This window comes from Myotis daubentonii, chromosome 12, assembly GCF_963259705.1.
Source record: "Myotis daubentonii chromosome 12, mMyoDau2.1, whole genome shotgun sequence".
Taxonomy (NCBI): domain Eukaryota; kingdom Metazoa; phylum Chordata; class Mammalia; order Chiroptera; family Vespertilionidae; genus Myotis; species Myotis daubentonii.
Window position 1 is genome coordinate 43,878,302 of NC_081851.1, and position 24,241 is coordinate 43,902,542.

Here is a 24,241-nt window from a genome sequence, read left to right on the forward strand (position 1 = left end):
TTCGATTGATCTCTTACCACCACCTCCCGCAACACTCCCCAGCCTTCCCGGTGTAATTTGCAGTCTGTTCGATGCTTCTCTGCCTCTGTATCTATTTTCTTGTTCATTAGGTTATAATGTTCTTTACTATCCATAAATGAGTGAGATCATGTGAGAGACCAATTCTTTCCATTAAAAAAGAAACAAGGAATTCTCTTCTACCACTTCCATTAAACATTGCATAGACAAGAAAAGTCACCCAAGTTGGAAAGAAGTAAAATGATCTTTATTTGTAGATAATCCTATATAATAAAAGCCTAATATGCAAATACCAGGTAGACCGAATGGTGGAACTGCCGGGGTCCAACCCCAGCAGGTCCAGGGGTTCCCAACGGCGTAGATGGAGTCGGTGATGAAGGAATGACACGGAGACAGCGTTCAGTTGATCAGCAGCCTAGCCAGGATCTCCAGCCAAGTTCTGGTCTCGATCTCCAGAGAGGTTCTGCTTCGGATCTCCAGCGAGGTTCTGTAGCCATGTTCCCTCACTAGGTTCTCCAGCCAGGTTCTGTCCAGGCTCTCCAGTCAGGTTCAGTGTCCAGGTTCCAGTCAGGTTCTCCTGCCAATCTCTGTAGTCAGGTTCAGTCCAGGATCCCTTGCCATGTTCTCCCGCTAGGCTCTGTCTCTAGGCTCCGAGGCCAGTCCCTCTCCAGGATCCTCCAGCATGCTCTCTCCAGCGAAGTTCTTCTGTCTCTAGAGAACGTTCTGTGTAGGTTCTGTGCCTAGGCTCTGTCTCTCTTGGTCCTGTCTTCCAAGCCCTGTCTCCTTAGTTCTGTGTTCTGAGTTCTGTCTCTCTGTCTGGTTACATCTGTATTTATACCAGTTGATTCAATCCTATCAATCTCTATTACAAAGGTTAGGGCGTTTCTTATCTCCATTCCAGGGAGAAAAGATTATGTAGTTTAAGCATGATTGTTCGTAGTTAAAGGGATTAATTACCCGCCTGGCACTTACTTGAGGGGTTTTATTCCCTCCCTAACTTCAGGGGAAAATCCCTACCTGGGGATTCAACCTTTCTCGGAGAGGTGACCTTGGTTAAAACACAGCGCCAAGAAGGTGAGCAAACATATTAAGAACCGTATGCCATATATGCCAGGTCCCTTGAAACAGCAAGGATGGACCGGCTCCCGGCATGGAACGACCGGTCGCTATGATGCACACTGACCACTGGGGGGCAGATGCTCAATGCAGGAGCTGCCCCCTGGTGGTCAGTGCACTCCCACAGGGGGGAGTGCCGCTCAGCCAGAAGCCGGGCTCATGGCTGGCGAGCACAGGGGTGGTGGCAGGAGCCTCTTGCGCCTCCACGGCAGCTCTAAGGACCCCTCAGCAGACATCCCCCAAGGGGTCCCAGGCTGCGAGAGGCTGCAGGCTGGGCTGAGGGCACCCCCTCTCTCCCCAGTGCATGAATGTTGTGCACTGAGCCTCTAGTTTATGTATAAAATCCTATAGAAATTAGAAAAATGTTACTAGAACCAATAAATAAGTTAAGCAAGGGTTTGGGATAAAACAACATAAAAATCAATTGTATGTCTATACACTACCAACAAATAATTGGAATTTTAAAACATTACTGACTTTCTCTTTCAGGACAATAAAGTAGCCCTACTTTCCCTTCTAAGTACAATCTAAAAACTTTGGGCATTATATCAAACAAGTATACACCTACTGTTTCCTCTGCCAGGGAAGCTCTTTACCAATAACTTTACATGGCTCACTCCTTGACATCATTTAGCAATCTACTCAAACACCACCTTTTCAAAAAGAACTATTATGGGCACTTACTTAAAACACCATCCTTCCAATCACTGCTTATCCTCTTACCTTTCTTTATTTTCTTATCAAATATGAAATTATATTCTTTAATTATTTGTTTACTTATATAATTTTTCTAACTTTCTAGAATATAAGTACCTCCAGGGCAAAGTATTGTTTTATTCATATTCTACCCACTTTGCTTGGCACATAGCAGGACTCCAGGAATCTGTTGTATGAATTCAGAAGTTCAGTCTTGTAGAGAAGATGGATATTGAAATAAACAAATATAGATAGGCATTGGAAATAAATAAGTAGCACAAAGAATGGAGTGATGGTCTCTGTTTAGGTGGCCCAGGAAAGATCCTCACATAGGAGGCACTTGAGTCAGATTTTAAGAGATGCAGCAGAGTATATCCACTGGAAATTCCAGGTAGAAAGCCTACAGGTGCATTATTCATAAAGGAATGGAAGAGAAGGCATGTGAAGGAAATTGTAAATATCTGAGTAAGAAAGACCATTGTACAGGATTCACATGTGGAAGTGGTCACAATATTTCATCTGCTCAAAATGTCCCTTTCCTCCACTTTAGTGTCAACCAAACTAGTAAGATATAGGCTCAGATCTCATTTCCTACATAAGACCTTCTCTTGTCTTTCCTTTCTCCCAAATTCCATACCACATTCCATATATCACAATTTCTTATGGTAATTTACCCTCTCTACCCTATTTTATGGCTGATTACTGTACAGGTATTATTTCCCCTGCAAGTCTTTATACTGCTTTTAGTTCAAACAGCAAAGAGAAACCAAAAAGTAAATTAGAAATATAAGTGATTATTCTTTACAGCTGATGGTAGAAGGAAAGTATGTATTATCAAGTTTTAGACAATCACTGCTAAAACAGTTTATGGGTGGGAACCTATTTAAAAACCTTGTATTAGACGAAGAAACTAAGGATGATTTTTCTCCTTTGATATTTAGATTTTTCTTCCTGATCCCAAATTTTTAATCACTTTAACTATTTTATATACAATGTCCCTTTCAGATTTAGCATGTAGTTTTAATAAACCAAATAGATACGAACATTTCATTGTTTACTTTTCCTCATAAATTTTCTCACTAAGCCCTCTGAAAAACTTTCTGTTGAAGCATTACGTTATCTCTTTAATTAAATGCCTCTTTATTCATTTTAGTTCTTTTTTACAGCATAGATCACTTGTTACCACAAATTAGAATAGCTTACTTAGGGGACAAACATTATTAGAAACCAGAGGACAACAATGTTAAAGCCATCAGTTTTTCCAGGATTTACATTTAGTGTATAATAGACCCCAAGCATTAGATTTGTTTTAAATTAAATCACTGAAAAGAGAATCTATATGGCACACTAATATCCTTTTAAAAATAAACCAACCTCCTTTTTTTTTTTTTAACATGAAACCAAACAAAAATAAGATGAAATAAAGTGGTTTATATGCAATAACTATTTAAAAATGTCTCACATATATCAATCATAAATTAACTATGGTCTCACTATACAAATGATTATTTTGGAGTTTTATCTTTTGTTACTTTATGTATGAAACCTAATACAATAATTTATGTGCGACATTCACAGTTTATAGCCCAAAATGAAATAAATAAGGTGAAAGAGCCTTCACGAATATCATTCAGTAATAATTCTGATTTTCTAACTATATCATTTTTCTATCCATATTTTTGAAAGTGTATGTTATATATTATACTACATTTCTGTAATATGAAAGGAAAAAATTAATCAGTTTAAAGAATAGTGATTTTAAAATTGCAAGATAATTCCATCACAATTACAAAAAAACCTATAGAGGTATTTTGGACTATTTTTACTCCTCTTCTACATTTTTGATATTTTGTAAACTTCTTTTTTCCTTTGCCCTTTCTTTTTCCTTCCCCTGCTCCTCCCTCCCCACTACAGACACTCTCTCTAGGCAATATTGTATCAAGAATCCTCCCACGTTCAAAGTCGGCTACATCTGTTGCTCTTTTCCATTGTTGAAAATTCCTGCCTTAATCCTATTTGACTTTATTCATGAAAAGGTCATCCTGAATTCAACAAATGGAGGAGTAATGCAAAGCACACTGTTGAACATGTAACTAACATGCTCACACTGTCTCAGAGTAGGCCTCCAATCTTGAAGCCTCCAACACTGAAGTGTTATATGCGTTACTATAATGTTTGCTAAACATCATAATAATTATAATAAGGATCTTGACTTTTGGTAGTACACTGCCATTTCTTTTTTTTTAACCAACTGTTGAATGTTCATATTACTAACTGTGCTTCCTTGACAGCATGAATTAACTGAGAGGGTCTATTTACTCTAACCCTATTATCACCATCAGTGTTTGGCAAAAGTAGCCTTTCCCCCCTTGCTCCTCCATAGAATGAATGGCATCTCTCATTCTTTAAATTCTCAAAATATGCCAATGAAACTAAATTATTGGATTCAACTTAAAAGAGAAGTTTCCAATTACAATAAGCAGCAAAATGGGTTTGGTTGTGTCTCAAAACTCTTAATAAACACTGATTATGAACCATAGCTATAATACATTGTGCCTCTGGCCTTTTTCTCTATGCTAAATATAGGTCAAATCTATAATTTGTTGCCATCCATACATACCTGACCAAAACTAGAAGACATAAATAGAAAGATTAAAGTAAGCACTAAAATAAACTTGACTAAAGATTTATGAGGTGAAGATAATTATTTTTAATATGCTCATAACTCACTATGACTAAAATATGAGAATACTTACTCATCCAAAGCTTATGTTCAAGTTAAAAAAAGATGCCTGCCAACTTAAGGAGAACCATGCTCAATTATTTTCAAGCAATTAAGGCCACTGTTATTCCTATGGCTTAACATGGAAAAGAAATCTTGTCCATAACACACGTTGTGCAGCCACTGAAAACAGTATGGAGTTTCCTCAAAAAATTAAAAATGGAACTTCCATCTGACCCAGCAATCCCACTTATGGGAATATATCCTAAAAGCCTCAAAACACCAATCAGAAAGAATATATGCACCCCTATGTTCACAACAACATCTATATATATATATAAGCCTAAGCAACTGTTATGACGGAATGACTGGAACGACCGGTTGCTATGACACGCACTGACCACAAGGGGGGCAGACACTCAACGGAGGAGCTGCCCCCAGCTCCCAGGCCCCAACTGGGTGATCAGGGCCTGCTGGCCAACCTCCCGGTTCCTCCCCTCGGCTGGCAGGCCCCCTCGGGCTGGGATGGGGAACTGGGGGTAGATGGAGATGGATGCAGCCCCTTTCCCAGGGGGGCCAAGGACAGGCTCCCTCCTAGGGGCCAGCGCTTAACCTTTCAGGTCCCTCCCCCTACCCCTCCCACGGCCACAGGCCCCAATTGGCCCACTGCCCGCCCACCACGATAGCGGTTGGCCCCACCCCCAACCGAAAGGCCCCGATCGCCCATTTGGGGCCTGCCAGCCAAGCTCCCGGTCCCTCCCCTCAGCCAGGCCCTGGGCTGGGATTGGGTGGCGGTGGACGCGGGTGACAAGGGAAGGAGGGGGTCGGGGGGGATGGGGGAACAGGGAGCAGGGGAGGCGAGGAGGGGGGAACCACACGGTGGTGGTGTGCGGGTGGCAAGGGAAGGAGGAGGCAGGGAGGTGGGGAGGTGGGGAACCTAATCGGCCCTCATCGCAAGCCAGGCCTAGGGACCCCACCCATGCATGAATTTTGTGCACTGGGTCTCTAGTTATTTATAATAGCTAATATCTGGAAACAGCTCAAGTGCACACCAGTAAATGAATGGATAAAAAAGCTGTGGACATTTACATAATGGAATATTATGCTGTAAAAAAGAGGGATCTCTTACCCTTTGGGATAGCATGGATGGATCTGGAGAATATTATGCTAAGTGAAATAAGCCAATCTAAGAAAGACAAATATCACATGATCTCACTTATTTGTGGAATCTAATGAACAAAATGAATTGACCAACAAAATAAGACCTGAAGCATGGAGGTATGGAACAGACCGACATACCTCGATGTGGGGTTGAGGGGACAAGAACAGATAAACCAAAGAACTTATATACTTAGTAGAGGCCCAATGCATGAAATTCGGGCAAGAGTAGGCCTTCCTTCCCCTGGCTGCCGGCATCGGCTTCCCTCCAACACCCAGGACCCAGGCTTCCCTCGCAGCCCCAGCTTCGTCTGGAAGGACGTCCAGTCTAATTAGCATATTAAGCTTTTATTATTATAGACTAGAGGCCCACTGCATGAAATTCATACGTGGGTAGGGTACCTAGGCCTGGCCGATGATCAGGGCTGATCAGGTTCCCCACCTCCTTCTTCCCTCACTGCCTGTGCACCACCTACACTAACGAACGAAATAGATCCAGAGACATCACAGAATTAGAAATTATAATATAGTAAACATAAGCAATTATCTCTTGAGATTCACAAGGCATTCTGGTTATAAGAATGGTCCCAAACTGTGGAATTTCATTCTAGAACATAAATATATTTTATTGTAAAGTAATACTGTGATGTTTACATTCTCAAAGAATTATTAATTTATTCACAATGTATTTTCAATGACTGGATTTGCTTCTCAATAAGAGTACTATTGTATCTAGCTTTAAAAATCACCTTTCTGCAGCACTATGCTGAATGCTAGTAAAAGTGTTTTTTTAAAAGGGACAAAAAGATTCCCGAATTATAAACTTAAGACCTAATGAATTGATCTAACTACATACAGGTTTGCAAAGAAAATGCTCACACACTCAATGATAATGGCACTAGTTGTGCCAATATATAGCGTATATATTAATCCTTAGATTACAACACTTAATCTATGTATTAAAGAATTTACACATCCCACAGTAGTTGGCTCTTCTATACATAAGTCAGTTAAAGAATGCCTATTACCACTAAAAATATGTCTTAACTTCTTGTTTTAATGCCATGAAAACAGACAGTAAAAGAATATTAAGCCATTTTATGATATTTAGTTGCTCCATTAACTCAATTGTACTGTGACTGCTTTCAAGACTCATCTCCAAGTTCAAACCTGTCAGCCTTGTTCTTCAAGCTTTTCAAGATGGGACTTATGTTAAAAAACAAACAAACAAAAAAAAAACACACACAGTGCCAAGCAAAAAGTTTAAGGAAACATAAAACCTTCATAGAAATGATCACACGAGTTCAACTTGATTATAAATACCTTCCTCACCAACATAAGTAGTAAAACAAAAAATTTTCAATAGATTTATAGTTTATTTTTTGTTTATATTTTCTTCTTTGACCTATACATTACTTGAAAGTATATATGTTAATTTTAACACATTGCAGGCAGAACACGAGCATTCTCGTGTTTTCATATTAGTGTTTTACATAAATGTTAAAGGCACGCCTTAAAATTAAATACCCATTGCATTTTGAAGTTATTTATTACATGTTCTTACAAGCTAATATCTTTTTAAAGTATGATACTTTGTAAAAAGTTTTTTGTACTCATTCAATAGAAAGAAACTTGTCTGGCAACTGGGTAAAGCCAGCAATAAAACTACTGGTGCACAATGTGTTAAAATATATATGTTTGTTCTAGTTATTGTTTTGTTGTTGATTTCTAGATTAATTGCACTATGGGCAGAAAACATAATTTCAACCCTCTGAAATTTATCAAATACTTACTTTAGAGCCTAAGACATAGTTACTTTTTGTAAATAAATGACTTCTGCAGTTGCATAGTGTAATATATTTTATGGGGTCAAAATTGTTAATTGAGTCTTTAAATCTTACTGATTTTTTTTTTTTAGTCTGCCTATTCCATCAATTATATAGAGATGTGCTATAACTGCTCACTATAATATAAATTATGTTTTTCTCCTTGTAGTTCTTTCAAAGTTAACTATGTATATTTTGAGAATATGTTATTAGGTGAATGTAAAATAAAAAGTTATATCTTCTTGGTGAACTGAATCTTCTATCATGATATGATAATCAGCTTTATATCTAGTAATCCATTTAAGTTTTAAAACACTATATTTGATATTAATATGGCTACATTGATTTTCTTTGGGTTGCTTTCATGGTAAATCTTCTTTCAGTCTTTTAATTTCAATCTTTCAGATATCTATTTTTAGATGTGTATAGCTAGATATTTTAAAAATCCAGATTGATATTTGTCTTAAACTGCAACACTTAGCCCATTTTGATTTAATATAATTACTAATAATTTGAGTTTAAGTCTATCAATTTCAAGTTTTCTATTTGTTCCAACCACTTCCTGTTTATTTTTCCCTCCTCTTATTGAATTTATCCCCTTTATCAAATTATTAATTTAAAAAATCTTTCCTCTATTTTCTCTTCTAGTTTGATATTTCTACCCTTTTAGTTGTTGCCCTAAAAATTACAAGCTTACTTAACTAATCACTGTCTAAAGAGCAATCTTTACCCTTCTTCTCAATAATTAGGGATCTTAAAATACATTAGTGTACTTATCCTCATATCCAGCTTATATATTACTAGAGGCCCGGTGCACGAATTCATGGACCAGTGGGGTCCCTCAACCTGGCCTGCGGGATCAGGCTGAAACCAGCTCTCCGACATCCCCCGAGGGGTCCAGGATTGGGAGAGGGTGCAGGCCAGGCTGAGGGACCCCACCAGTGCACGATCGGGGCTGGAGAGGGACACAGGAGGCTGGTCAGCTTGGGAGGGACAGCAGGAGGGTTCCAGGGCATGTCCAGCTGGTCTTGCTCAGTCCCGATCACGCAGACCCCAGCAGCAAGCTAACCTACCAGTCAGAGCATCTGCCCCCTGGTAGTCAGTGCACGTCATAGTGACCAGTTGACTATCTACCCCAGGGATCCTCAAACTTTTTAAACAGGGGGCCAGTTCACTGTCCCTCAGACCATTGGAGGGCCGGACTATAGTTTAAAAAAAAACTACGAACAAATTCCTATGCACACTGCACATATCTTATTTTGAAGTAAAAAAACAAAACGGAAACAAATACAGTATTTGTATTTGCATGTGGCCTGCGGGCCATAGTTTGAGGACCCCTGACCTACCCCATGGTGGTCAGTGAACATCATAATGAGCGGATGAATGGCTTTGGCATATCATTAGCATATTATGCTTTGACTGATTGAACGGACAACCGGACAACTGGACACTTAGCATATTAGGCTTTTATTATATAGGATGCTCTTCAGCCTCTGTAGGCAGTTGCCATTCAGTGCAGTTTGATGCTTTGCCATACAAAAAAATTGTGGCCCTACCAGGTTTGGCTCAGTGGATAGAGCGTTGGCCTGCAGATTGAAGGGTCCTGGGTTTGATTCCACTCAAGAGCACATACCCTGGTTGCAGGCTCGATCCCGGCATGTGTGGGAGGCAACCAATTGATGTGTTTCTCTCACATTGATGTTTCTCTCTCTGTCTCTCACCCTCCCTTCCACTCGCTCTAAAAATCAATGAAAAAACTATCCTTGGGTAAGGATTAAAAAAACAAATAAATTGTGGCGTAATATCCTTTTATTCTTTGACTAAAATTTTAGTCTGATTTTTTCAAAAGCTGTATTTGAATTATTGTCTCCTTTTTAATTTACAAACAAGGAAAATAATTAGCCAGGAGGCATATCTTTTTAGGCATTAAAACTGTTTAATAATTTTAATAAAAATATTTTGATGTAAAACACACTTTCCTGTTTTCCTAAATAGAATACCATATACAAAACATATACACCATGGCTGGTGCTACTCAGTGGTTAGACCATCTGCCTGCATACCAAAGGGTTGCAGATTCGATCCTGGGTCAAGGGCTCGTACCTGGATTGGGGGGTCTGTTCCCTGACCCTGGTAGGGGCAAGAGCGTGGGAGGCAGCTAGTGTCTCTCTCACACTGTTTTTTTTGTTGTTGTTCTCTCTCTCTCTTCCCCTTCCTCCTTTCCATTCTCTCTGAAATGCAATGGAAAAAAAGTACCTTCACATGAGGATTAACAAAAATATAACAACCACCACAAAATAGTACCATTCTTTTATGTTGACTCAAGGTTGCCAAAATGGTCAATTATTTCTCTATGCTTTAATACTGCAAAGTCTTCAGGAATATATTCCAGTCTACTGTGAGAATATATGTGTACACACACACACACACACACACACACACACAGGAATATATATATCTATGATAAATAAGCCTCATACTTCTCACCTGCCATTTACCATTTTTATTATTGTTATTATGCCATTAATCTTATCTTCTTCCTTATCTCATTCATAATTGTATAGTTCGTAGTTTCCAGTTTCTTTTTCTTTTTTTCAGTTTGGCAATGGTTCATTTTTTCCCCAAATGAAATCTTACATGAATTCCAATATATAAATGCATGTGGATTTGTGCTGTAAAAGTGGAACACGGGGTTTAGTACCCTGCTGTTAAGCCTCCATACCTAGTCTCTAGTGCTGAATACCAAGGCACCTCATGAAAATCCAGGTCACCACCAAACAGTTTAATATCCCCAATCAAACCTAAGAGTGACTTCCTCTCATGAAAGATAAACATTTTTTATGGTAATGTTATCTTGCATTTTGTATGGAAGGGAACAACAACAAAAAAGATGCATGCTCTTATTACTCCAAAACCTCTATTAGTATAACAAACAAAAACAGAAGTAAAACATGAATGACTATGTCTCTACTATCTGTGTCTGAGCAGATAGTAAAAGCATTTACTAAGAGAAGCATGATAGTAAATGTTCAGCCTTTCTTATAAACATGACTTATTTCATGGTGTATCTGCAATAAAACATTATCCTCAAAAAATGTAAAAAATAGAATTTACAACAGAATTTAATCACCATATATAACAATGTTTCTATGAAAAAAAGTATTAAGAGTTCCAATTTTGAACTGGATATACCTCTTTAGAGGTAGACTGGTACAGTGGGAAAAGTATGGGTTTTAGACTCAAAAGGCTTGAACTTTAATCCTGGCACTGTCACTACTAGTTACTTAACTAAGATTCAGTTTCTCATATATAAAAAGAAGATAATGGTATCTATTTCTCAGGTTGTTCTATGGATCAAACAGGTAACAGAATATTGTCTGTCACACAATAGGCACTATTAAGTTCCTTTCCACTTCCTTACAAAGAGATTAGGAGTTCTTGATTAGCTTCAAACTCTTGATTGGACTCCAAAAAAAGATGGGACAGGAAGTAGGTCATGAAGTAGATTCGGGGTAATAGGTTTAGGTACTCTTGATGATTCGACTGGATAAAGGACCTAACTAGCTCTTGATTCTGACTAGCATCCCTATTATGGTCTTCTTCTTCCCCCACCATGGGTACAGAACTTGGCCATCTCCTTTGCTTTACACTTCCACCACTTGCTACTTTCATGTAGAGTCCCCCACACCTACCCCTTGCCCTAGACCCGTGGTCGGCAAACTGTGACTCATGAGCCACATGCGGCTCTTTGGCCCTTGAGTGTGGCTCTTCCTAAGCTTTAGGAGTACCCTAATTAAGTTAATAAGAATGTACCTACCTATATAGTTTAAGTTTAAAAAATTTGACTCTCAAAAGAAATTTCTATCGTTGTACTGTTGATATTTGGCTCTGTTGACTAATGAGTTTGCCGACCACTGCCCTAGACAACTGTAGGACACAATTTAGTTCTAGTTTCTCCCCTTAAAGTTATAGGGTAAAAAAAAAAGAAAAAGAAAAAGAAAAAAAATTATATATATATATATATATATATATATATATATATATATATATATACATATATATATATATATATATATCTGATATAAAAACAAACATCTAGAGACTGACTTTTGGAATAGCACAGTAACGACCTCAGTGAACTCAATCTCCCCAAGGTAAACACCAGAAATTGCTGCCTCCCACAACTTCAAAAATACAACTAAAAGAAAAAACGGAAATCATCCAGAACCACAGGAAGGCTGGCTGAGTGGAAATTCTACAACTAGAAGGAAGAGAAAAGCACTGAGACTCAGAGGAGGTGCGGAAGTAAAGTGCAGAGGTACGGAGGCGTACCTGGCAAGGCTGGCAACTGAGGACGCGGCTGTCTTTTTTGAATCGGAGAGAGTCTCAAGCCCCCGACTGCTCTGAACTCGGGTTCCGGGAAGTCTCTGGGGACCCAGACTTATACGGGGAGAAACTGGACTGTCTGACAGCGGGCAGAACTCGGAACTTGAGGGCAGCTTCCTCTCAGAGGTGCTTGCAGCAATTACCAGGACACTGAGACGCAGGGCCTCTTAGGGCAGGGCTAATGATCAGCCATAGCTGCTTGCTCCACCCTGTTGATCCCCTGAGACCCCACCCCACCCAAGCTGTGGCAGAGGCTTTTGCATATGAATGCCCTGGCCCTTTGCAACCTGAAAATTACCAAACAAACTGCAGCTGGGTCAGAGAGACCCAGAACTTCCAAGAGAAGGCCCAAGGCCCCACAGCAGCTTGCATTGCTTCACAGCTGGGCCTCATTGGGGCACCTCCAAACCCTAAACAAGGAAGGGGAATCTGCAGATCTCTTCGTAGCTCCTGCTGGGTAGCCTCAGGCAGAGGCTAAATTAGCACCTCCTTAGAGATCCAAGAGACAGATTACAACTCCTCAGATCCATAAGGGACACACTCAGGGAGCAGACTCTGAGCACCAAAGCCCCACTGAAGCAAGCCTTGCCTTCATAAGGGTGTCTTCAGCACAGAAGTTCTCCCACTGTAGACACAGCTGATTCTCACAGCCAATTGGCCTGGAGGTCAATTCCTCCCAATGATACCTACAACAATCAAGGCTTAACTACAACAAGACTGTGCACAAAGCCCACAAAGGGGTGCACCAAGAGTGTCCACCTCAGGTAATTGGGGAGGCTGAGTCACTGGGACCTATAGAACACCTAGCACAGAAAGCCACTCTATCAACACAGGGAAGCATAAAAAATGCGGAGACAAAGAAACAGAATACAAATGACAGAAATGGAGGAAAGCAAACTACTGGATATAGAGTTCAAAACCACACTTTTAAGGTTTTTCAAGAACTTTCTAGAAACCGCCAATAAATTTCGTAAGACCCTCAAAAAGTCTGGTGAGACTGCCGATAAATTTAGTGAGACCCTCAAGAAATCTAGTGAGACCCTCGATGTTATGAAAAAGGACCAACTAGAAATTAAGCATACACTGGCTGAAATAAAGGATATTATGCAGAGTTCCAACAGCAGACGAGGATCACACGAATCAAGTCAAAGATTTGAAATACAAAGAAGCAAAACACCCAACCGGATAAACAAAATGAAAAAAGAATCCAAAAATACGAAGATAGTGTAAGGAGCCTCTGGGACAACTTCAAGCGTACCAACATCCGAATTATAGGGGTGCCAGAAGATGAGAGAGACCAAGATATTGAAAACCTATTTGAAGAAATAATGACAGAAAACTTCCCCCACCTGGTGAAAGAAATAGACTTACAGGTCCAGAAAGCGCAGAGAACCCCAAACAAAAGGAATCCAAAGAGGACCACACCAAGACACATCATCATTAAAATGCCAAGAGCAAAAGACAAAGAGAGAATCTTAAAAGCAGCAAGAGAAAGACAGTCAGTTACCTACAAGGGAGTACCCATACGACTGTCAGCTGATTTCTCAACAGAAACTTTGCAGGCCAGAAGGGAGTGGCAAGAAATATTCAAAGTGATGAATGCCAAGAACCTACAACCAAGATTACTTTATCCAGCAAAGCTATCATTCAGAATTGAAGGTCAGATAAAGAGCTTCACAGATAAGGAAAAGCTAAAGGAGTTCATCACCACCAAACCAGTATTATATGAAATGCTGAAAGGTATCCTTTAAGAAGAGGAAGAAGAAGAAAAAGGTAAAGATACAAATTATGAACAACAAATACACATCTATCAACAAGTGAATCTAAAAATCAAGTGAATAAATAATCTGATGAACAGAATAAACTGGTGATTATAACAGAATCAGGGACACAGAAAGGGAGTGGACTGACTATTCTTGGGGGGGGGGGGAAGGTGTGGGGGATGCGGGAAGAGACTGGACAAAAATCGTGCACCTATGGATGAGGACAGTGGGGGGGGGGGGTGAGGGTGGAGGGTGGGTTGGGAACCGGGTGGAGGGGAGCTATGGGGGGGAAAAGAGGGACAACTGTAATAATCTGAACAGTAAAGATTTAATTAAAAGAAAATACAGGCAAACAAGCTATCTCATTTGATGAAAGCCACTGGCATTTAATGAAAGCCACTGAATAAAGTAAAAAAAAAAAAAATCCAAGAGAAAACTCTGATGCCCTCGAGAAAAGCAGCAGCCTAGGTATCTCATGAGGAGTAGAACCCAGACATCACACAATTAATAAAAATGCCTGTTCCAATCCTGGCTGGGGGACCTGTGACCTTTACTTTATCTCTCTGAGTTTGAGATCATCTTATTTTTCCCTTAACTACCCATGAGAATTACATAATGTAATATGGTAACAAAAACAACACCAAAACACCCATGAGTAGATGAGCAAGCTATTTATCCCCAAAACACTTGCTAAATCCAACATTTCTACCATACATATGGAATCTATCATACTATTTGCAAACAAACCATTTAAAAGCTTCAGACTTTGTTCTAATACTGTTAACTTTCCACAGTTATTATGCATTAAAATTTACTTTAAAAATAGTGACAATAAAGCCAAAATTATAAGTTGACATATATCAAAGTGACACTATTGAAATTCTTCAACAAAGCTTTTCTATGCACTGAGCCTTAATCTTTCCAAGGTATTTCTCAAAGGATGACTTCTACTCCTTCTGAATCAGTGTAAGCTATCCTTCACACGTAGCTAGAGGTGTTAGGTATCCTTTGTTTAAATTACAAACCACATACTTGTAATGCCTCTGATTTCAAAATAGCTTTTAAAAAACGAAACTTAACCCAAACTATCAAATCCATCCTATATAATAAAAGCGTAGTATGCAAATTGTCCCCTTGACCTGGAGTTCGTCTGGGAGTTTGACCAGGGGGCAGGGCCAGCCAGAGGAAGGGATGCAGGCTCTAGCTGGCAGTGGTGGCAGCGGGCAGCTGGGGGAAGGGAGGGAGTACCTTTTATATAATAAAAGCCTAAACAACCCTACGGCGGAACAACCAGAACAACCGGTTGCTATGATGAGCACTGACCACCAGGGGGCAGATGTTCAACGCAGGAGCTGCCCCTGGTGGTCAGTGTGCCCCCACAGGGTAGCGCCACTCAGCCAGAAGCCAGGCACATGGCCGGTGAGTGCAGCAGCGGTGGCGGGAAGTGCTAAGGAGCAGTGAGGCGAGCAGTAAGGAGCAGTGAGCAGGCAGGCGGTAAGGAACGAGGGGTCCCGGACTGCGAGAGAGATGTCCGACTGCTAGCTTATGGGGAGCGGGCCTAAGCCGGCAGGCGGACATCCCCCAAGGGGTCCTGGATTGCGAGAGGGCACAGGCCAGGCTGAGGGACATGCCCCCCCCACACCCGTGCACAAATTTCATGCACTGGGCCTCTAGTTATACTATAAACATATAGTTTCCCATATAGGTTCCCAGACAATCCTGTTTCAGTATAACGAACTTAGTTGGAGTTTACTTTTAAATCATCAAAAATAGCTAACAATGACTTTTCTTAATTTTAATTTAATTGCATGGAGAAAAGCACAAATGTCACATGTTTTACTAAGAACAAACCCCTACCTTAGGAGAAGTGGAGAGATCTTTTCCTGCAGAAACAACTGTATTTTCGTTTACTCCTCCCATCTTTGGTGAGATGACTGGTGGGGCTGGGGCTTTTCTTTTCACTCTCTTTTCACTTTCCAGTTCTTGAATTGGATTTATCAAATTATTTGGAGGAGGTGTTGGTTTAGGTTCATAAAAAGGATTTGATCTAAATGAAAGAAGAATTACTGTTAAATGTCTCTTTAGAAGTATTTTATATCTAACTAAAATAATAAATATGTTCATTTATAAAACTAGAAAATATTGAAAATAGTAAGAAAAAAAACCTCAAGCTTCTGATACTACAGTTTAGAAACAGTCACTGTTAATCTTGTGTTTTGTTAAGCATTAATGTTTCACTTCTAAAAAGTATTTTTTAATTTTTTGTAACTCAAGGTGAACTCAGCTCTTATTACATCTAGACCAGTGGTTCTCAACCTTCTAGTCCTTTAAATACAGTTCCTCATGTTGTGACCCAACCATAAAATTATTTTCATTGCTACTTCATAACTGTAATGTTGCTACTGTTATGAATCGTAATGTAAATATCTGATATGCAGGATGGTCTTAGGCGACCCCTGTGAAAGGGTCATTCAACCACCAAAGGGGTCGAGACCCACAGGTTGAGAACCGCTGATCTAGACCCTTAGGGAAATGTTTTTAATAATAGTAAATCCTACATATAATCCACACCCAAGGAAAAATACATTAGATGTGGAAATAATGATTTGTTTTTTTATACTCCCCACACCAAACATTTTTCCCCCTTGTATTTTATCCGCTTCTCTGTATTAAATTCCTTTCTTACTAGGGAACATCTTTTACAAGTTTATTCAGTGAGGTTCTATTAGTAGTAAATTCTCCTAAGAGTTAAAAATGTCTTTATTTCAACCTGAAATGATAAACTCAGAGATAGATTAACTGGGTAGAGAATTCTAATTGTCATTTAAATCACCTCAGCATTTAAAAAATATTAACCCACTATCAGCTTATTATTGTTCTTTTGTAAGTCATCTTTTCCCTCTTGCTGTTAACATTTTCTCTTTATTTCTGGTTTTGAGCAGTTTTACATGCTATGTCCAGGTGTGATTTTTTAAAAATCTTCCTGTTTCAGACTCTTTATATTTCCTGAGTCTGAAGAGTCATGTGCTGCCTTATTTATGAAAAATGATAGCCATTATCTCTTTGGTAGCCTCTTATTTTTTCTATTCTCCTCTTTAGAAAATCTTATTAGATATATTGAACTATCTCTCTCCTTCATATTTTTACAAATTTTTGTTCTTCCTGTGCTACATTCTGGATAACCCCTTAACATCTATAATCAAGTTAACTTTTTCTCTCTTCATCTGTGTCTAATATAATATAATTTCATGAATTTTTAACTTCAATAAGCTTATTTCTTCATATGACTGTGTGTATAATACCTCAGGTACTGAGATTTGAGTCATTAATAATTTAAACATTTATTTTAAGTGTCTATCTGATAAATTTATTATTTGAAGTTCTTATATATATAATCCTGATGTTTCTTTTGTCTCCTCTTTCTCTTAGTCAACTATTTCCCTGTTTGTTTTGTAATTCTAGATTTTGAGTTCAGAGCTTAATTTGAGGAAATACTTTGTAATCTGAGCTGGGAGTGGCTCTCTTCAGAGTGTTTTATGTGTTGATGTTCTTGCATTGCCAAGTACTTTAGGAGGCACTTTATATGTTACTTTCTTGGCTTGGAGGTTCCCAGACAATTCTGTCAATATATCAAATCTACATGAGAGTGGGCCTGGGCTTATAACTTCTCAGGGAAGATTCCTTGCCCCCACCCCATCCCCACCTCTATCTAGACTAGAGTCTAGGCCCAGGAAGAAAAATCTTCCTTAACTCCCTTTCTCATAGTTATTCATAAACACAACTATCTGGTATATATGATGAGTTTCTCTATTACACAATAATAAACTGTTTTTCTGGTTCTTATTTTTTAGTTTGTTGAATTTTTTTTTCAATAACAGTCAGTCCCCTCGAGTCTAATATCCTACGTGCATAGAAACAACAGAATTTCTGAGTCTAAAAATCTAAGCACCAGGCCAACCAAACACAGTGATTATACCAAGGGAATTCCATCTAAGTCATATAAGGCCTGTATGGGTGATAGCCCTGTGTTTCAATTCTGCATGTTATTTGAACTACAACAGTACCACACTCAGTTAGAACCAAAAGACTCACTTAGAACCAAAACCAATTTTATCTACATCCCTGTCCAAGTACTTATATCTACAGTCACATGAGACTTTGGTTACCAACTATACTAAATCAGAGATGGGAAATATAATCTATTTGTAATGTCACTCTCACTCTGTACTCAGAGCAGCAGTTAGAATCATGTGACTCCTTCCCACTGAGGTGGAGGACAGCCTCATAATCTCAACTTTGCTCAGGATAGCTGGTTTTAATTGAATGGAGTTGACATCTACATAGAAACCTATTCCCTTTTCTTCCTCTTTTTACGTCTATACATTCAAGAGAAAAAGAACAGGAAGTAGGTATATAGATATATATTTGAAAATTAGCTTTTCAGACCAAAATATTCTTGCCTAGTGACTGAGATATGCTTGAAGTATTTATATCCCATATTTACCACCTACTGAAGAACTTAGGGAAATCAAAGCAAGGAACAATGTTAAAATAACTAGGTGTTTTTAAAAAGCTGAACTTTCCCTCTGAAAACAGGTAAAAGGTTATCACAACCAGTCTGGAATGGAAGGCTTCCCAATAACATTATTAACATTTAAAAGGTGCTTACACCATGGTAGGTACTGCTTTAAGTGTTGTACATGTATTAACCTAGTTAATCCTTACAACAATCTTATTTGTCCTACTAATTTTATCTATAGTCTAATATAGCTATTTTTCAAACTCTAAAAGTAGTTCAAAGAGAGGTAAATATAAAGAAATGGGATAAAAACAAAAATTTATTTTAAATTCCTAAACTTAGAAAAGAAAAATACTCTCCACTCCCCCAAACTTATTATTTAACAATTGATGTTTTAGAACTGAACAAATCCACTTCAATCTAACAGTTAATTCAGTTATGTGAATTATTTGGGTGATAGTTTAAAAAATTATTCCCTGTTAAATCTCTTTGGAACAAATTTCCATAGCAGTTTGTAAGATGATAGCTACTACAATAATTATCATTATTAATTGGTTATGTAAAATTGGCTAGTTTTAAGAAAAACTCAGAAGTCTTAGAGGATAGATTTTTACATTACAAAAGGATTTGTGTTTAGAAAAAAATTCCTTAAAATAGGCAATTCTAACTGAATTTACAATACTCAGTTGCACGCAACTTTTATAAAATATCTAGTATATACACAAAGATTTCTAAATATTGTCTTTTTTATTCATGTCTCTCTGCTTGCTTCTAACCACGTAGGTCTCCCTCTAACCACTTGAATATTTGTATTATTTGTAGAAAAGAAGCTCAGATAGACTGATTTCCAAAGTTGGCTCCTGAGGCTCATATTACTAGAAACATAATCAAATGGACATTTTTCTCAAAACAACTAGAGCCATGCTTCTCAATCTGTTTTAACGATGCCATTTAGTGAAAAATAAAATCTGTATGACATGCTAGAGGAAACATAGGAAGCTGCTGGAAAATGGAGTTACCAGGGCCTCCAACTGCCCTGGAATATGCATGACCATTAGGAGAACTAAGGGAGTCAGTATCTCTATACACTTATGATCCACCTGTTAATGAACAGTGTGCTAGGCACCACCACTGGTTATGTACTAAATGAGAAAAAGGACAAGAAGCTGCTAAGGATTTTGAGTGAACCTCCTTGTAAATCAGAGATTCCTGAATAAAACTGAATTTCCTACTCTTGAAGAATGAATAGGATATGTTTACATTTATATGAAGTGTCCAGAATAGTCAAATCCATATGGAAAGAAAGTAGATTTAGTGGTTTTCAGGAGATGGAGGAAGGGAGAAATTGGGACTAATTACTAATAGGTATGGAATTCCTTTTTTGTAGTGATGAAAATATTCTGGAATTACATAATTGTGATGGTTTCATAACACAGTGAATAAACTAAAAATCACTGAAGTATATTCTTTAAAATGTGGAATTTTACGTTATGTAACATATATCTCAATAAAAGTACCATAAAAAGTGAATAAGAATAATATATATTATATATGATTGTGAAACTGCTCCATTCTTTATAATAACAAGTTACATAACTGCTGATTAAAGTATTTACAAATATTTAAACAATATTTTTAGTAAGAAAAAATTATTTAAGGAATTAGCATAATTTTCACATTCTGTTGATCATCTAGGATTTGAATAATCTATTTCAGGGCTTCCTGCATCACTCTAAATAAAAAGAATTACTTTTATCCTTGTACTGTATACTTGCATAATAGATTAGTTATATCATTAACTCATTATGAATTAAAAATGCATCAGTTATATTAGGTGGAAAATTAGACAGGATAGTTTTAAATGACATTACTCATTGTTTAGAAAATAATTCACCCAGAAAAAAATTATATAAGAAAAACTATAAGTTTATTAGAAATAGGATTAATAAACATCCTCAAAAAAAATATGAAGCAAGGGTATAGCAAAAACTATAGTCTTTTCCTGTCACTTTGAAAATTTCTGTTTCTTTGGAAAAACAATCCAAATTTATTAAAATGAGTGTGTAGCATATCTGAATAAAATTCAATGACAATTTTTCTTGAAATACTGACACACTATACCAGAAATGATTCATGCTGGACACAAAAATCACTTCAAAAATGCTTAAAAAAATTATTGCTTTATCTATTTTCATTTTTGCCACATAAACTAGAATGGCTGAACTAACCCCCAAATATGAGGAAACTAAGTAATCCACGTGGTTGCTAAGTGTAAAGGGCATTCACTAAAAGCACTGAAGGGTCTATACTTTCTCTTGGTGCTGATGGATATGCTAGGTTCTGAAGATTATTTATACATCAAAGGACTCAGCACTATTTATCTGTGATAGTTTTAGGTCAGATACAGAAAGAGTTTGGTAAGGAAAGATGAGTCAGACTTTTCACTTGATTTGAAAGGTCATACATAAGTTTATTATTGTAGTAAACAAATTTTGGGATATTTCTGCTACTGAAGTTATACCTACAAATTCTTGGGGGGAAAAGATGAGAAATACTGAAGAAGAAAGTAATACAGAGTCTTCCTATATTCTCACTTTAGCTGATGAGATCTTTACATATGAATCTTAAGAATCTGTGTGTATATTCCTACAAAAAAAGCAGGAAGGAGTGTTTATTGGCTCTCTCTGGTAACCTCAGATGATTGAGCAATTTAGAATGTTCTTTATTCATGGGAAATTTGTAAAGACTGTGACTTTCATGTGATAAAAGAATGGTCAAAAGGAAACACCCAGTCATTCTGATTTTAGTTTTTATTAAGACATTTTAAAAGTTTAAGCAAACATTAGATGTCTCTTTAATTTGTTAATAGAAGAGAGCAGGGTGTGTGTGTTGGGTAATACCCAGGCATCTTGGAACGATTGAATGCTTGTACTTAAAGTTTGCATTGACATTCAAATATTCTAGGTGTGTGGCTATTACTCAGCAGCTACACCACCCATGAGAAATTTTATTTTGATCATACATTAGCTATTTCAAAGAAAACAAATATAATAACTTTAGCAAGAGTTGAGCCAACTTTTTCAATCACTGTATAGTTATTAATTAGTATTGAAACCTCAACCTCATTTTGAAATTAGTTATGATGTAATTCTACATATTTATAGGACATTAGAAGTTTTATCAAAACCTAGCCATGCATATGGAAGCATAAAACATATGTGAGAGTCATTAGCCACCTGTTGTAAAATGGAAAAGGGTTGAGAAATGCAGTTCCAGAGCAATAGAAAACAACTACCTCATTCACCAAACAAGTCTTTTAAATATTTGAGTTTGGTTATTATAGCTACTTTAAATCATCTCTTTTCTAATTCAAACAGTACCTTTGCCCAATCACTGTTCATTTGATGTAGTTTCAGGACATTTTACTTCTACACACTATAAAACACAGATTATTACTTAAACCTTAATGTCAATTACATTTTAAAGGGATTTTAAAACATAAGAAAAGTACTTTATATATATTATTATATTTGACATTTCTGGTGTTCTTCATTCCTCTTAGATTCATCAATGTAGCTACACATATCCATAGTTTGTTTCTTCCTTACAAATAAATAGAAACATGTAATATGCTCATGGATAGGAAGAATTAACATCACTAAAAAGTCCATCCTATATAAAGCAATCTACAGGTTCAGTGCAATCCTTATCAAAATACCAACAGCATTTTTCAGAGAACTAGAATAATCCCAAACACTTTTATGGAACTACAAGACTCTGAATAGCCACCACAATCTGGAGAAAAAAAGAACAAAGCTGGAAGGATCACACTACCTGATATCAAACTACACTACAAGGTCATAGTAATCAAAACAGTGTGGTACTGGCATAAAACAGACACACAGATCAATGAAAAAGAATAGGGAGCCCAGAAATAAACCCATGCCTATATGGTCAATTAATCTATGACATAGGAGGTAAGAATATACAATGGGGTAAAGACAGTCTGTTCAATAAATGGTGTTGGGAAAATATGACAGATACATGCAAAAAAATGAAACTAGACCACCTCTGATACAACATACAAAAATAAACTCAAAATTAATTTAAAGACTTAAATGTAAGACTTGAAACCATAAAACTCCTAGAAGAAAATATAGGCAGTAAAACCCCTGACATTTCTCTTTGTAATATTTTTTCCTGATATATGTCTTCAGGCAAGGGGAAAAAAATAAATGGGACTACATCAAACTAAAAAGTTTTTGCCATCAACAAAGCACAGCAAAGGACACCATCAACAAAGGGCAACATATTAAATGATAAAAGACACTCACCAATGATACATCCAATAAGGGATAAATATCTAAAACATAAAGAACTCATATAACTCAACACCAAAAAAATAAGCATTCTAATTTAAAAATGGGCAGAGGACTTGAAAAGACACTTCTCCAAAGAAGACATACAGATGGCCAATAGACATATGAAAAGATGCTCAACATCATTAATCATCAGAGAAATGCAAATTGAAACCACAATGAGATATCACCTTATACCCATCAGAATGGCTATCATCAATAAATCAACCTACACAAAGTGTTGGTGAGGATGTGGAGAAAAGAGAACTTTGTCCACTGTTGGATGGAATGCAGATTGGTGCAGCCATTGTGGAAAACAGTATGGAGGGTACTCAAAAAATTAAAAATGGAACTGCCCTTTGACCCAGCAATTCCACTTCTGGATATATAACCGAAGAAATCAAAAACACTAATTAGAAAGAATTTATCACCCCTACCTACATTCATTGCAGTGGTATTTATCATAGCAAAGTACCCATCAATAGACGGATAGAAAAAGTGGTGTTACATATATACAATGGAATATTACTTGGCCACAAAAAAGAATAAAATTTTGCCCTTTACCACAGTGTGGATGGACCTAGAGCAGGGGTCCTCAAACTTTTTAAACAGGGGGCCAGTTCACTGTACCTCAAACTGTTGGAGGGTCGGATTATAGTTTAAAAAAAAACTATGAACAAATTCCTATGCACACTGCACATATCTTATTTTGAAGTAAAAAAACAAAACGGGAACAAATACAATATTTGTACTTGCATGTGGCCCGCGGGCTGTAGTTTGAGGACCCCTGACCTAGAGGGTATTGTGCTAAGTGAAATAAGTCAGACAGAAAAAGACAAATACCATGATTTCACCTATATGTGGAATTTAGAGAATAAAAAAATAAACAAAACAAAACCAAGACTCATTGATACAGATAATAAACTGAGGGTTTCCAGATGAGAAGGGAGTTGGGTGAATAAGGTAAAGAGATTAAGAAGTACAAATACAGCTGAAACCGGTTTGGCTCAGCGGATAGAGCATCAGCCTGTGGACTGAAAGGTCCTAGGTTCGATTCCGGTCAAGGGCATGTACCTGGGTTGCGGGCACATCCCCAGTAGGAGATGTGCAGGAGGCGGCTGATCGATGTTTCTCTCTCATCGATGTTTCTAACTCTCTTTCTCTCTCCCTTCCTCTCTGTAAAAATCAATAAAATAAAAAAATAAAAAAGAAATACAAATACAAATTGGAGTTACAAAATAGTCATTGGATATCAAGTATAACATAAGGAATATAGTCAATAGTACTGTGATAACTATGTATGGTGCCAAGAGGGTACTAGAATTATTGGGGGGATCACTTCGTTAATGATATAACTGTCTAACTATGCTGTATGCATGAAACTAATATAAAATAATATTGAATGTCAACTGTAATTAAAAATTAAAATTCAGAAAAATCATTTATTTCTTCTTTAGTACTGAGTAGTAAGTATTCCATTATAGGGTATACACAATTTGTTTACCCATTTGCCTCCTGATGGACATTTGAGTTATCCCCATATTTTGCTATTGTGATAAATAAAGGTGTTAAAATGTTCATGTACAAATCTTTTTGTGGACATATACTTTCATTCCTTTTGAGTGACTAGTACCTAGAAATGGAATGGCTGCATCAAATGATGGGTATAAGTTTAATTT

At 37.4% G+C, this 24,241-nt stretch overlaps 1 protein-coding gene across 14 annotated transcripts in view; it reads right to left on the reverse strand.

The window, feature by feature from the left end:
- The window catches only part of EHBP1 (EH domain binding protein 1), a 326,529-nt gene that overhangs the window by 162,617 nt on the left and 139,671 nt on the right, over positions 1 to 24,241 (reverse strand). For all 14 annotated transcript variants that reach the window (XM_059659691.1, XM_059659690.1, XM_059659693.1 and 11 more), the window contains one exon: positions 15,543 to 15,732. In XM_059659691.1, coding sequence (XP_059515674.1) covers positions 15,543 to 15,732 — 190 coding nt within the window. The remainder of the gene's footprint in view (positions 1 to 15,542; positions 15,733 to 24,241) is intronic.